This window comes from Carcharodon carcharias, chromosome 10 (genome assembly GCF_017639515.1).
Source record: "Carcharodon carcharias isolate sCarCar2 chromosome 10, sCarCar2.pri, whole genome shotgun sequence".
Lineage (NCBI taxonomy): Eukaryota > Metazoa > Chordata > Chondrichthyes > Lamniformes > Lamnidae > Carcharodon > Carcharodon carcharias.
Genome location: NC_054476.1, coordinates 81,605,045 through 81,620,579, shown reverse-complemented (window position 1 = coordinate 81,620,579; position 15,535 = coordinate 81,605,045). Strand labels below are relative to the sequence as shown.

General features: G+C 42.9%; 1 protein-coding gene across 1 annotated transcript in view; it reads right to left on the bottom strand.

Moving 5' to 3' along the window:
* slc1a2b (solute carrier family 1 member 2b) overlaps nt 1–15,067 on the bottom strand; it is a 302,826-nt gene extending 287,759 nt beyond the window's left edge. The window contains exons 1-2 of the mRNA XM_041197559.1: nt 14,935–15,067; nt 3,979–4,131 (exon numbers count right to left, since the gene is read on the bottom strand). Coding sequence (XP_041053493.1) covers nt 3,979–4,131; nt 14,935–15,067 — 286 coding nt within the window. The remainder of the gene's footprint in view (nt 1–3,978; nt 4,132–14,934) is intronic.
* Nucleotides 15,068–15,535: the final 468 nt, after the last annotated feature.

Here is a 15,535-nt window from a genome sequence, read left to right as displayed (position 1 = left end):
TAGAAAAACTACGCTAGAGCTTTGCCACCCATGGACTGCCAGAGGTAGTCATTTCAGATAATGGCACTGCATTTACGAGCACTGAGATCCAATGATTCATCGGCCTCAACTGTATCAACCAAATAAAGACTGCACCGTACCATCCATCATCAAACGGACTGGCAGAAAAGGCAGAACAAACTTTTAAGGCCGGAATTAAAAAGTTAACAAGTGATTCATTGGAGGCCAAACTTGCTTGCTTTGTATTTCACTACAGAACAAGCCGCCAACACTACAAAAGGAGCAACACCTGCAGAATTACTGATGAGGCACCGCCTTCAAACAAGACTAAGCCTAATACTTCCAAATTTGGAGGGGAAGGTGGAGAAAAGTCAAGAGAACCAAAATGCAACTCATGATTTACATAGTCATGAGAGACAATTTACTGTTGGAGAAACTGCATATGTAAAGAATTTCAGTACAGGACTGAAGTGGTTACCTGGTGAACTAAGTTCTGTGATCGGACCATTGTTGTACCAAAAGGAAGTGGAGGTCCGTAATCATGTCGATCACTTCAGAAAAAGAGATGTTCCACAAAATGATGTTCCACTTGTAACCATTTCTGAACCAGTGGTTCCTGTTGAAGTTTCTCAACCAAGAACAGACATGCCCAATGTCCTTGTCAGAGTGGAAGATACTGATCAGCTTGTGCCTAATGAGGTACCTGATATTAATGCAGTTCCAGAGAATGCGTTTCCTACAGAAGAATCTGAAGTTGTGGAGCTGCGACATTCCACACGGATCAGGAAACCACCTGAAAGACTGAACTTGTAATTTCATGAACTGTGTAAATATTGTAATGTCTTGAGATAAATCTCCTTGTAAATACAAAAAGTGCAGAAAAGTTAAAGGGGGAGGAATGTAGTAATTATAGTTTGGGAAAATGTAGGACTGTAGCTTTAAGAATAATCTTGTGCTGTAACATCATATGATCTGTGTAAACCAATCTGTTAGCAGCGCGGGGAACCTCTACAGGAGAGTTCTTTAGCCATGGAGTTTGATGCACATGTGTAGTTGCTGCTGCTGTCTTGTAAATAAAGTTAAATGTTTCCACTAAGAAAAGTTTTCTGAAGCTCAACTCTATAACACCAGGGGATGGCTGTCCCCAAAGCTTTTGTTTAGTTGAAAAAGGCACAATGCATGGACATGCTTCTTCTTTCTGCAAAGGACAGGACCCTGTGTGTGACTCTATGTAGCTTCTAGCACACGTGAGTGAGTCGCACTGCGAGTGCAACTGATAATCTTAAGTTGGTTGTCAGTCTAATTCTTAGCACAATCAAGACTGACTAGCAAGTGCTGTCCAATCATGGGAATCACATCTAATGTTGGACACCATGTTTTGAGTTTTGCAAGCATGGGCTGGTTGGATGCTGCCATCAAGCCAAAAAGATGTTCTGCCTATCACATAAATGAGTAATGTGGTATATGAATTTTACTGCCGGTGTGATTCCAGTATGCAGGCTGTATGTCTCAATGGCTGGTAAATTGTATCAAACAGCACGTCCCTTCAGCTGTCACAACAGGCAAAGTACTGTCTGTACTCAACCAACCCATGTCCTCTGATTACTGACCAGTTTTCCACTGGAAACAGTTTCTCCTCATTTACACTATCCAAACTCAACCTCATTTTGAACCCCTTTAAATCTCCCTTCAACCTTCTCTGTTCTAAAGAAAGCAATCCCAGCTTTTGAAGTTACTTCAAGTAATCGGAATCTCTCATCCCTGCCAACCATTTTCTCCTGTACCCAATCCAGACCTTGACATCCTTCCTGAAGTGTAATGCCCCGAATTGAACACAATACTCCTGCTGATGCCTAAACAGTGATTTCTAGCATAGCTTCCTTCTTTTTGTATTTTATGCCTCTACTTCCAAAGCCCACGATCCTGTACGTTTATTTTAACTTTTCAACTTGTCCTGTCAAAGAATTGCATTTGTGAAAGTGACTCTTGCTATTTTTCACCCAAACCCCGTGGGTGATCTTTTCCAGTTGGTGATGGGAGGTGTGTGGCAGACATTTTCCAGGGACATACACTTGTACAGATACCAGAACAGACGAATGTATGAACAAGGAGCGAGAGTAGGCCAATCTGCCCCTCAAGCCTGCTCCGCCATTTAATAAGATCATGGCTGATCTGGTAGTAACCTGAAATCTGCATCCCACCTACCACCGATAACCTATCACCTATTTACTTACAAGAATCTATCCACCTCTGCCTTAAAAATATTCAAAGACTCTGCTTCCACCGGCTTTTGAGGCTGAGAGTTCCAAAGACTCACAACCCTCTGAGAGAAAAAATTACTCCTCATCTCTGTCTTAAATGAGTGACCTCTTATTTTTAAACAGTGACCCCTAGTTCTAGATTCTCCCAGAAGAGGAAGCATCGTCTCCACATCCACCTCGTCAAGACCCCTCAGGATATTATATGTTTCAATCAAGTCACCTTTTACTCTTCTAAACTCCAGCAGATACAAGCCTAGTCTTTTCATAAAGACAACCCACCCATTCCAGGTATTAGTCTGATAAACCTTCTTTGAACTGTTTCCAATGCATTTACATCCATCCTTAAATCAGGTGACCAATACTGTACACAGTAGTCCAAATGTGGTCTCACCAAAGCCCTGTACAACTGAAACATAACCTCTCTACTTTTGTATTCAATTCCCCTCGTAATAAATGATAACATTCTATTAGCTTTCCTAATTACTTGCTGTACCTGCATACTAGCCATTTGTGGTTCATGCACTAGGACACCCAGAATCCTCTGTATCTCAGAGCTCTGCAATCTCTCATCATTTAGATAATATGCTTTTCTTTTATTCTTCCTGCCAAAATGGACAGTTCTACATTTTCTTGCCTTAAAATCCATCCGCCAGATCTTTGCCCACTCACTTAACCTATCTATATCTGTTTGTAACCTCCTTATGTCCTCTTCACAACTTACTTTCCTACCTATCTTTGTGTCATCAGCAAATTCCCTCATCCAAGTCATTTATATAAATTTTAAAAGTTGAGGCCCCAGCACTGATCCTTGTGGCACACCACTCATTACATCTTGCCAACCTGAAAAAGACCCATTTATGTTTACTCTCTACTTTCTGTTAGCTAGCCGAACCTCTATCCATGCAAATATTTTACCCCCTATACCATGAGCTTTTATTTTCTGCAATAACCCTTGACATGACACTTTATCAAATGCCTTCTGGAAATCTAATTACAGTACACCCACTGGTTCCTCTTTATCCACAGCACATGTGACTTCCTCAAAGAACTCCAATAAGTTGGTTAAACACAATTTCCTTTTCACAAGACCAAGTTGACTCAGCCTGATTACTTTGAACTTATCCGAGTGCCCTGCTATAACTTCTTTAATAATAGCATCTAACGTTTTCTCTATGACAGATGTAGTTTCCCGATTGCTTACCCTTTTTGAATAATGGAGTTACATTTGCTATCTCATGGGACCTCCCCGAATCTAGGGACTTTTGGGAAATTAAAACCAATGCATCAACTATCTCACTAGAAACATCTTTTAAGACCTCAGGATGAAGTCTATCAGGACCCGGGCTCTTGTCAGGCTGCAGCTCCAACAATTAACTCATTACCACTCCTCTGGTGATTGTAATTTTCCTGACTTCCTTCCCCATTTCTATTTCCTGGTTTATAGCTGCTTCTGGGATGTTACTTGTATTATCTATAGTGAAAACTGGTGCAAAATATCTGTTCAATTCATCTGCCATCTCCTTGTTTTCCATTATCTATTCTCCAGACTCAGTTTCTACAGGACCAATGCTCACTTTGTTAACTCTTTTTAAAATATTTATAAAAACTCTTAATTTTTATATTTCTGGTTAGCTTTCTCTCATACTATAATTTTTCCGTCCTTGTTAATCTTTTAGTCATCTTTTGCTGTTCCTTATGTGTGATGGCTGTCTCTCACCTGTGATTAAACTGGAGATGATCAAAGGGAGAATCAGCATCTTCAACATCCTCATGAGGATATCACCTGGAAACGATATGATCATGACAATATTGGGATGGATGGGAGATGCATATCGGAGCAATCCTCCACACAATGCTCCAAGTATCACTCCTGTAAATAGAAGAAATGGAGATTACAGGACAATAACCACAACTCATATTTACATAGATCCTCTTCATGTAAGGACCTGGCAAGGCAATTCACCAATGCAAAGAAAACCTTGAATTGACAGCAACTCTGTGAAGTGAGAGATTAGGAAGGGTGGCAAAAATTTGGTTAGGAAGGTAGGTTTCAAGGCTTTAGGTAGGGAGTTCCAAAGAGTAGGCCAAGATTACTGGGACTAAGGCAGCACTGGTGCATCAGAGACCAGTAGATGCAGGGAATGTTTCCAGAGACAGAGGCAGGATAAAGAAATTGAGTGAGTTCAAGACATGGATTTTAAATGTAACCCAGTGTACCAATTATAATTAGATAAACAATGTACTGAATTACATAGAAACTACAACACCTGTCATAAAAATTTAAGTGATAGCCAAGTTCCTAAACTTACTACTGCATTTCTTTGTGTATCAACAGGCACAAATCTCCATGTGCCATGTGATGAGGGCCCTTTGGTGAGCTTGTAATTCAGGGAGAAACCCAACCAATCCATGTTGGTGTTTATTCTCCATATGAGCAGTAATAGTAATCAATTTTTATATCCTTTCAATCCCTTTCCCTTGAACCACTTATCTCTCTCATTTTTAAATGTTGTTGCGCTTCATTTTTGTATTCCAATGGAGATGTGAATCGGGTAATAAAATGCTGAATTTAGTTTTATTTTGCTGGAAAAACAATTTTCCTCTGCCTTCTTGACCCAGTGCCATTATTTATGTGGCCTTTTCAGGACTTGCGAAAGCCTTGGGTACAAAACACACATGCATCTCTTCTGAGATCAGGGTCCCCATTGTAAGCGCTACACAAAAATTGTATTTCCTACTGCACATTATTTCCTTGTGCTGGTCCAAGTTTTGGAAGCCCTAAAAGAATGCACCTCCTTGGAGGGTTTATGACCAGCGGGTGAGGCCTGTTCAGGAGTTGGGAACATTCTAAAAGGTAAGTGTGTAATGGTTCCAAATCTTTAAATATTATTATTAGATGCTGTATTGTAATGTAGATGTGTTCATAGAGCTCGGTCCTGCAAATATAAGTTGACCATTACATTGACCACCATTATGGAACTGTTATCATGCATTACAGTGCTTTCTCCATTGGAGAAAGACCCATAATGCATTCAAAAATGTAGAAAAATGTGTTGGTAGACCAACCTCGTCATGTTTTGCACTGAAATTTAAATGTACAGACTACTCTGACTATGGAAAAACAGCCCCTGTTTTTGAAAGGTAAAAAAAAATCTGAGCAGCTGATCCCCTCCATTGATTGACAGGCAATCTGCTTTAAATGGAGAGGACAGCATCAGTTCTTTCAATTTCAGGCTCGGAGAGCTGAAAATATGGAGTACAAAATGAAAGTGTCTGAGCACAATATGAGCAAAATAATAAAGAAACTATGAGTAATGGAAATGGAGCCATTTCAAGCCAGATTTTCCCCATAACCCTCACTCCAAATGTAGCCTGCAAAACCACAAGAGACTGAATACCTAAAAGGATATTTTCAAAACTAATAGAGTAATGATTTCAGTGGATAATATTATGAGTCTAAAACCCATTATAAAAAAATTATAATTAATAACCAAAAGCATAATAAGTTGTACTTTCTAATAAAAGTTAATGACTCAGGCATAATCTGACTTGGCTTTCTCAATCCTTTTATTCACTGCCTCCTGTTCCTAAACTTTGGCGTATGCTTTCTTATACACAGCGGTTGCTGAACAGGGTGAGGGAGATGTGGGTAGTGTGGTTGTGGAATGCGATGATTGATGTGTTTCGAATTAAAACTAAAAATTCACTAAGCCCTGTTTTAAGGTGCAGGTGTTGGGATTCATGACTTGCCCATGCCTGTTTCTGTTGAGGCAGGCAGGATGCAAACTACATCTTCTAAATGATTGCAGTGCTGGGTAGAGTGGGTCTAATGTTGCTGGCTGCCTGAGCGTGTAGCAAGAGGCCTAGCAACGCACGTTTATAGCATTTGGTGCAGCCACTATGCTCCTCTTAAAGGGGAGATGCTCTATTTGGAAAGAAGCTGCAGCCTGTAGTAAAACAGGCTGCAAGTAAAAGCTGCAGAAGTAGAGCACCAGAGGGGTCCTAGATCCATCAATGAGGTGCTAGAGGCCTTAGTGATAGAGGTCAACAGGAGGAGGGAGATCATGCTTTCGAGGTGGAAGGGAGATGGAGGGGGCACAGAGATGGGGGTGCCAGATGCCCTCCAGATCACCTTCTGAACACAAGCAAGTTTTTCACACAACGAGTGTTCGGGTCTGGAATGCACTGCCTGGAGGTGTGGTGGAGGCAGGTTCAAATGAGGCATTCAAGAAGGTATTAGATGATTATTCAAATAGAAACAATGTGCAGGAGTATGGGGAAAAGGCAGGGCAATGGCACTAGGTCATAATGTTCATTTGGAGAGCTGGTGCAGACATGATGGGAAATGGTTTCCTTGTGTGCTGTTAAAATTCTGTGATTCTGTGATTCTGTGAAGTGACCAGTGAGGTCAATGCCTGGAGTCATGTCCTGAGGAACTGAGTGCAGTGCGGGATGATGTGTCATGACCTCACACAGGTTGTCAAGGTCAGTGAATGCACCATCATACATCCAACCCACTGCCCCATCAGCCTCTCATGCTGTTCATGCACCATATCCCCATTACTGCACACAGCAGCCAGCATACCCAGTAGCACTCACCAGCACTAATCATCACATACTCCACCTCAACCTGAAAACCTTCCAATACTGCCAGCCTCACACCTCCTTCTGCCTCCACATACCTCCAGCTCATCAGCTATGGCAGGCATACTACCCAAACACTCTGCAATCTAATCACTGATATCCTGTCTTCTCTGTTGCAGGGCAAGATTGCCCAGAATAGTAAGGAGCAAAGTGAAATTGACAGGTGACAGGCATGCCAGCATCCCCTAAGCCCAATAGAGGAGATGGTGCTGTGTATCATGGGGATGGCTGTGACAGGGCCAGTAGCATCCAACGTCACTGAGAATGTTCGAGATGACAATGTGTCACTGCCTTATGCTCTTTCTCAACTCCAACCTTACCCTCATACTATTCCCTGGCATAATGTGCAAGCTGCAGATGGTGTGATTGTGAAGCTCTTGGTTTATACCACACAACTCCCGATTCTCCCTCATCCCAACCCTCCTCTTCTGATTTTACTCTTTCAGATACTCAATGATCTGACACATGCAGCCACCAGCTCAGATACTGGCACTGCATGAACTTTAGATCTGGCAAAGGGCTGGGATCCTCAAATGGTAAGTCACAGGGCATGAGTGGGATACACCCAGGGCAAGTGGGGGTGGGGGGGTGGGGGGCGAAGGATGGCTTGTGCCCAACTCACCAGAGGCTGAGGTCACAGTTGAGTTCTGCAGCAGGGAACTCAGATGAGGACTCTGATGGGAAATAGCAGAGAGTGCTAGTGAGGATAAACACCGAGATCCTTGGGGTATTGTCAGACCTGCCAGACAAGCTCCTGTCACTATCATGAAGCATGGTGGAGTCCAGGTCTAACTTGGCCCAGGGCATCATGCCCAGCCTGGAGTCAACCCTTTCCAGTGTGGAAATGATGGCCAACTGGTGACCAATGCCTCAGTTTCTACTTCAGTACTGGCAAAAGCCACTGAGCACCTCCATACTGTGGTGTAAAATCAAATGAGGAGTCATGAGATCTTTGCTTGCCACCATGCAGTTCAGATTTCTGCCTTCATGGCCGTGGATTTCAGTGCTCAAAGGGGCATGCAGGCTCTCACAGCAGTCCAGCAATCTGTGCTCCAGCAGATTATGAGGATTGCTGAGACATAGCCCTGGGGGGACTGGCGGTGGCTATGTGGAGCATGACCCCGTCGCCCTCTCTTAGGATGAAGGCGCTCATGTTCCCGCCACTGCCACCCTGCCAGTGCCCTTGCTGCACAAGGACATCCTGCAAGGCCATCTGCAGTCTTCCCCACTGAAAATGAGCAGCTTTCCAGCAGCTACTGCAGCTAGGATAGCAGGCAGAGGCACCCACAAAGTATTAAGGCAATGCTCAAGAGTGAATGGTTTGTTTTTGCTTTTATAATTTCAGTTGTTGTTGTAGCAAAGCTTTTGTTGGCAGCTTTTATTTAAAGATTTTGGCAAGGTAACAATGTGATGCAATGTTTCAGATGAATGGGAAGGAGGGGTTAATGGTAGTGAAGGGAGGATGACCTAAGGTGAATAGTCATGGGCAGCCCATCAAGAGCAAAGGTATTGTGGATGCCTCCTCCCTGCTTCCTCCTCTTCTTCCTCCTCCCTCCCCCTCTTCAGTCTCTGCTCTATATTCCTGTTGTGCTGCAGATGTTGGGTTCTGCAACAACAACCCCCATGTGGAGTGGTCAGGTCACCAAATTCTCTATCTTCCCTGTGAGAATACAGCAACACTCCTTGTCAGATTCAGCAACTCACTACAACATCTCCAAAAATACTCTACAAACTTCAGCAAAAGTTATTTTAAATGACTTGACCTGCAAGTTGCATGACTGGCACATTACTGGAAGATGGCTTTTGCAGCTGAATACATGTTGCATTGTGTATGGATGACATGCACATATTCAGTAGGGCTGAGCAGTCCAGGGTTCCAAAACATGTGTCAAATCAGCCAGAACAACCAACTGATGCAATGATCTAGCCAATTGCGGCATATCTTGTGCACCCACAGCAACTTTCCCAGTGTGGAGCACCATGCAGTCTTCTCTGGAAGTGGCCAGAAGCACTACTGCACATTTTGGGGGCTTTCCAGCTTCCCTAACACTGACTCCAGTACTCTAAGGAGTCAAACTCCTAGCCCTTAGCGTTCTGACAGAGCAGGTTATTTTTGGATTGCTATGTTGAATATTAATGAAAGCTGTATTAACATTTCAAACAGCTAAAATGGATTAATGAGGTAGACTAGAAGTAGAGCCCTGAATGACTGTAGGATGATTTCCCTGAGGGATAGCAGTCATAGTGTCAGCGTATCCAGATCCACTCGAGGCTACTTGACTATTCATTAGGTAGAAAAGCTACCATGCTGCCGATGGTGTTGAGGCTGAAAGTTGTTGAGAGAAATGAGATCAATGAACTGCTGCCTCCCACCAGTGTAATCAGTGCTATCCACAGCTGTCAGAGAGAATTTCACCGCAGCCAAGAGAGTTCATTCAGAACATAGGAATCCTGTGGGTGCAGGGTGCCTCCAACCTGGAAAGATTGCAAAGCCAAGCAACATGAACCTCAGTGCAGCAACATATCTTCTCAACCTAACTCCCTAACTCAGTATTTAAATGTACAGTAATCAGCTGTTCAGTGCCTGGGGTTTGTACAAGTATTTGATATGGAACATGGCGGAGTATGGTGGTGAAGGACGAATGTTGTACATATGACCACGATCAGGGCTGAGATGAAAGAGTGTTCTATATAGGACTGAGATCAGGTATCAGAGTGGAGGAGTGTTTTATAAAGGGCAGAGACCAGGGCTGGAATTTCACAGCCCCTCAGGCTGGCAGGATCTTTTGGTCCCACCAAAAAATCTCTGTTTATAACAGAGGTTTCAATGGCTTGAAGGCCCCACCATGGTGGAACCTGCCATGGGGGTGGGAAGGGGTGGAAAATTACAGCCCAGGAGTCTGACAGCGGAGGAATGTTTTCTACATGATAGAGACCAGGGAAATAAGAGTAGAGGAGTGTTTTGTACAGGACACAAATCACAGAAATGAGAGTAGAGGGTTTTATACAGGACAGGGATCAGGGGTATGAGAATGGAGGAGTGTTTTATTCAGCGAGATTTCGGGACAGAAAGGTTAAAACAGCGAGATTTCAGGAGAGAGCAGTTAGATCAGTAAGATTTCGGGAGTGAGAGGTTAAAACAGCAAGACTTCAGGACAGAGAGGCTAAAACAGCAAGATTTTGGGAGAGAGAGGTTAAAACAGCGTGATTTCGGGACAGAGCAGTTAAAACAGCAAGACTTCAGGACAGAGAAGTTAAAACAGCGAGATTTCGGGAGCGAGTGGTTAAAACAGCAAGATTTCGGGAGAGAGTGGTTAAAACAGCAAGACTTCAGGACAGAGAGGTTGAAACAGTGAGATTTCGGGAGAGAGTGGTTAAAACAGCGAGACTTTGGGAGAGAGTGGTTAAAATAGCGAGACTTTGGGAGAGAGCAGTTAAAACAGCGAGGCTTCGGGACACAGAGGTTAAAACAGCAAGACTCAAGTAGGAATAAGGGTAAAATGAAAACAAGAATCCATATTCTATATAGTTAAGATATGTCTGGGGAGTTGAGTCCCATGATTTGCACATCCTACACTATGTGGGAAATCTAGACCCTCACTGGTGGTCTGGATGACCATGTGTGCAGGAGGTGCCTCCAACTGGAGCAACTCAAGCTCCAGGTTTTGGAGCTTGCGCAGCAGCTGGTGGGTATTACAGTGCATTTACAAAGCTGAGAGGTTTGTGGATAGCACATTTCAGGATGTGGTCATCTCACAGCCTAAGGAAGTGCAAGCAGAGAGGGAATGAGTTACTGCAGAGTAGAAGAAGGGGACCAGGCAGGTAGTGAGGGAATCTTCCGAGTGCATCTTGCTCGCAAAAGGTTTTTCGGCCTTGGAAAATGGTGAGAGTGACGGTTCCTCTGTGGAGGCCAACCAGAGCCAAGGCCATGGCATTGTGGGTTGTCCAGCTGCTTAGGATGGGAGGAAGTATGGAAGGGAAATAACGGTAGGGGATTCATTAGTGAAGGGAGTAGACAGGTGGTTCTGTGGCCATGGACGTGACTCCAGGATGTTATGTTGCCTCCTGGGTGCCAGGGTCAAGAATGTCATGGAACGGCTGCAGGGCATTCTGAAGGGGGAGAGTGAACAGCCAGAGGTCGCAGTCCATTTTGAAACCAATGACATAGGAAGAAAGAGAAATGAGGCCCTGCAATCAGACTTTAGGGAATTAGGTAGGAAATTGAAAAGCAGGACTTCAAAGGTACTAATGTCCAGATTACTCCCAGTCCCACACAGTAGGAGTATAGGAACAGAAGAATATAACAGATGAACGTGTGGCTGGAGAGATGGTGCAGGAGGGTCGGCTTTAGATTCCTGGGGCATTGGGACCATTTCTGTGGGAGGTGGGACCTGTACAAGTTGGACCAAGTTACATCTGATCAAGAATGGGACCAACACCCTCACGGGTAGGTTTGCTAATGCTCTAGGAGCGGATTTAAACTAAATTGGCAGGGGGAAGGGATCCTGAAAAGTAGCTCAGAGGGGAGAGAAGCTGAGATGAAATTAAAAGTTTGGGGAATGAGAGTGGAGGACATTTTATGCAGGACAGGGATTAAGGCAATGAGAATGGAGGAGAGTTTTGTACAGGACAGCGATGAGGGGAATATAAGTGGAGGGCAGGGGTCAGGTATATAAGTGAGTAGGAGTGTTTTATAGAGGACAGAGCACAGGGGAATGAGAGGAGAGAAGTGTTTTATACAGGTCTGAGATCGGGTGTATGGGAGTGGAGGAGTGTTTTATGCAGACAGTGATCAGGCGTCTGAGAGTGGAGGAGTGTTTTATACAGGACAGTGATCAGGAGTCTGAGAGTGGAGCAGTGTTTCTATACAATTGAGATCAGGGTTATGAGTATCGAGGAGAGTTTTTCACAGGCTTGAGATCAGGAGAGTGAGAGTGGAGGAGTGTTTTATACAGGACAGGGTTCAGGGGTATGAGAGTGGAGGAGTGTTTAATCCAGGACAGAGATCAGGGATATGACAGTGGAGGAGGTTTTATATAAGACAGAGTTCAGCTGTATGCGTGTGTAGGAGTATTTTATACAGGACAGGCATCAGGGGTATGAGAGTAGAAGAGTGTTTTATATAGGACAGAGATGAGTGGAATAAGAATGCGGGAGTGTTGTTTACGGGACAGTGATCAGGAGTCTGAGAATGGAGGAGTGTATTATGCAGGACAGAGCTCATAAGTCTGAGATTAGAGGAGTGTTTTATACAGGACAGGGATCAGGTAATGGGAGCAGAAAAACGTTTTATACAGGTGTAAGGAACATATCTTTTTATTTCTGTTGGGCTATTGTAAAGAGCATATCTTTTTATTTTCTGTTGGACTGTGGATTAGAATTACAATGGCCACAGGTTGAAAGACATGTCCATTGAAACAGGATGAGAGATATATACAATGTTGCAGTCCTGGAAAAGAATGTGCCATGAAAAACAGGATGGTGCCAGAAAGGAGTCCTGGACCAAGGGACCTGCCTGACAACAGCATTTTAATTGGTTCCTGACCGCGTGACCAGGTTTTATGTGACAGCAGGGCAGAGTAACTCATAGTCTGAAAGAAACAACACCTAAACCCTCTTTCTCCTGTGTGTGGAAGATTCCAGTAATTCCACAATAATAGCTAGCTGGCTTTTCTTCTCATGTCTCTATATCCTGCTCTCTCTCCGAAAACCCCTGTCAAGAGGCAAAGGAGAAAATCACCTTAGAGACTAAATACTGAAAGTGCTAGAAGACCTCATGTCATCAACAAGAACTGAAAGGAATTTGTAAGGCATAGATCAAAATCAACCCATTGAATCCTGTAGTCTGCAATTGATGCTATTGAACTGTTTTATCGCACCCTTAAAATCCATGTTTTTGTGTGTCTGATGTGTCTTGTATGTGTGTACAGGGATTTAAGAAGCGGTTAGAGTTTAATTTATAGTGTTAGAAATTAGCAGTTCATACTTCCTTCTTTTGCTGCTGGTTACTGACAGTTTGATCAATAAACAGTTAGTTACTTATTAAGTTTACAAACCGGGTGCTCATATTCTGTTAACCTAAATTAAACAGTTAGGTAGAATTGGGACAATCTGGTAGTTTGATCAAGCTTTTCACATTTGTCGCAGCTTGGGGAACAGTGGGGCTTGATTTACAGCGCACTATCCCCCGTGAGTCGTGACAAAGTTTGGGGGCTCGGGTCTGGGATATTTTGGAACAAAATACAATGACGATTTGGGTGTAGATTTATTAAGTAATAAAAGCTAAAAGGAGACACCAGGTTTGTACTGTCAAAAATAAGATGGCACTGGAAACTGCTAAAGCTTTCCTGCAAATGGAAGGGATGTCCCTGACAATTTTACAAAGGATCCTAAAAGCCAGGTAAATCAAATTGACAAGTAAATTAAGAGTAGGATTGCCTGCCAAAGCTAGGAAGGCAAAGATAATTGAAGAGATGGCACAGCATTTGAAATTGGAAGGAATACCCAAGAAATCAAGTTCTCCAAGTGGTGGTTCATTGGAATGGGCTCAAATTCACTTACAAATAAACAAATTGGAATTAGAGGCAGAAGAAAAAGAAAGAGAAAGGGCATTCCAAAGGGAACAGGCAGAAAGGGCAGAAAGAAAAAGAAAAGGAAAGAGAGAGAACATTCCAAAGGGAGTTGGAAGTGGTGAGGTTAGAAATGGAGAAACATAAACTTAAACAGGAAAGAACAGAAAGAGAAAAAGAGAAAGACAGAGAATTCCAGCTTAGAATGGTGGCAGTTAAAAAAGAGAAGAATAGGTGAGGCTGGACTTATTTCCAGATCAGAATCCAGCGGGGAGATGTTTAAATTTGTATAAGCTTTTCCATAATTTGATGAAAGGGATATTGATGCATTTTTTATTTAATTTGAGAAGATAGCTAAACAGGTGAACTTGCCAAAGGAAAATTGGACATTGCCTATGCAGAGCAAATTGACAGGTAGAGCACAGGAAATTTATGCTTTGCTGTCAGAGGAGGTTTCTAGGGATTATGATGTGGTAAAAAAGGCCATTTTGAGTCCTCATGAGTTGGTCCCTGAAGCATACAGACAAAAGTTTCGAGATTTAAGAAAACAGCCTGGGAAAATTTACATTTAATTTGAAAGGATTAAGCAAAGTGATTTTGACATGTGGATACAAGCATTAGGAGTTGAAACTACCTATGAAGTTCTCAGAGAGACCATTCTCTTGGAAGAATTTAAAAACTCACTACCTTCTGTAATAAGAATCCATGTTGAAGACCAAAGGGTTGCAACTGCTAGACAGGCAGGGGAATGGAAGTGGAGGCGTGTTTTATTCAGGACAGGGTTCAGCAGAATGAGTGTTTTGTACAGAAGGAATGTGGAGTTCAAGGGTCCTGGAGGTGTTAGACATGTAACAATTATCACTACTTTCTTAATTAAGCTGAGAAAGAAGAGGTACAATAAATACTAAGAAAAAGTAACAAAGGAAAATCAGAAAGATGGAGATTTACAGAGACTAGGAGAAAGAAAGATGGAAAATGCCATATATCGGGACAGAAAAACAGAGCGAAAGGACAGAGAGGGCAACAGTAACATACACTAGAGAGAAGAAACATGTGAGATTAAAACAGGAGGTTAACAAATTGGGATATAAAAACTTGGTAGTTCATGAAGCAATGTTAACTGGTCATTTTAAAGCTAACAGTAACTGGTTGTTCATAAACTAAAGGTAACCGATGGTAAATTTTGCACAGCACTAAAAGTTGTAAACCTGCAGGACAAATAATTTCCATATGGATCTGGGTTGATTTTCACCAGTTGGAAAATATCCATGTGTTTTACTGATTACATTTTACCTTGTTGTAATTATGCATGTTAAACATTACAGTATTACTTCATTAGTTGCAAGTAGGAAAGTCTGACCATTATTCTTTAAAATGCTATCCGTGCTGCACACCCACCCCTGCCCCCAAATCTCTGCCAGGTGGCTGGGAGGGTGGTGAGCGATCTGAGTTACACTCACCAAACACTGTGAGGGTCAGCAGTAGGTTCTTCCTCAGACTCTTTCCCAGCCGCTTCCACAATGGAAGATTGCTGTTAAGTTTCTTGGGAGCCAGGTTGCACTCATCCATCCGCACTTCCACTTGTTTGGGCATGCTGGTGGTTCTGGGTGAGAAAGAAAGCAGGCACTTGGTCACATTTAGAAGGAACACCAGCCAAAGCTATATTCATGCTCACAGATGCTTCAGGGAAACTGCTCATTATAGACACACCAATGATGCATTGTTGTAGGCCAAGATACTGCGAGTACAGGTCCCTTAATAGAAGTCATGTTGCTGCCGCTTTCAAACACCAGTGTTAGACATAAGAAATAGGAACAGGAGTAGGCCATTAGGCCCCTCGAGCCTGCTCCACCATTCAATAAAATCATGGCTGATCTCCTTGTGTTTTGATTTCCACTTTCCCATCTAACTCTGATAACCTTTGATTCCCTTTCCTAACAAGAATCATCTGCCTTATAAGTATTCAATGGCCCCACCTCCACCACCTTCTGAGGCAGAGAATTCCAAAATCACACAACCCTCTGGGAGAAAAAATTTCTCGTCATCTTTATCTTAAAAGGG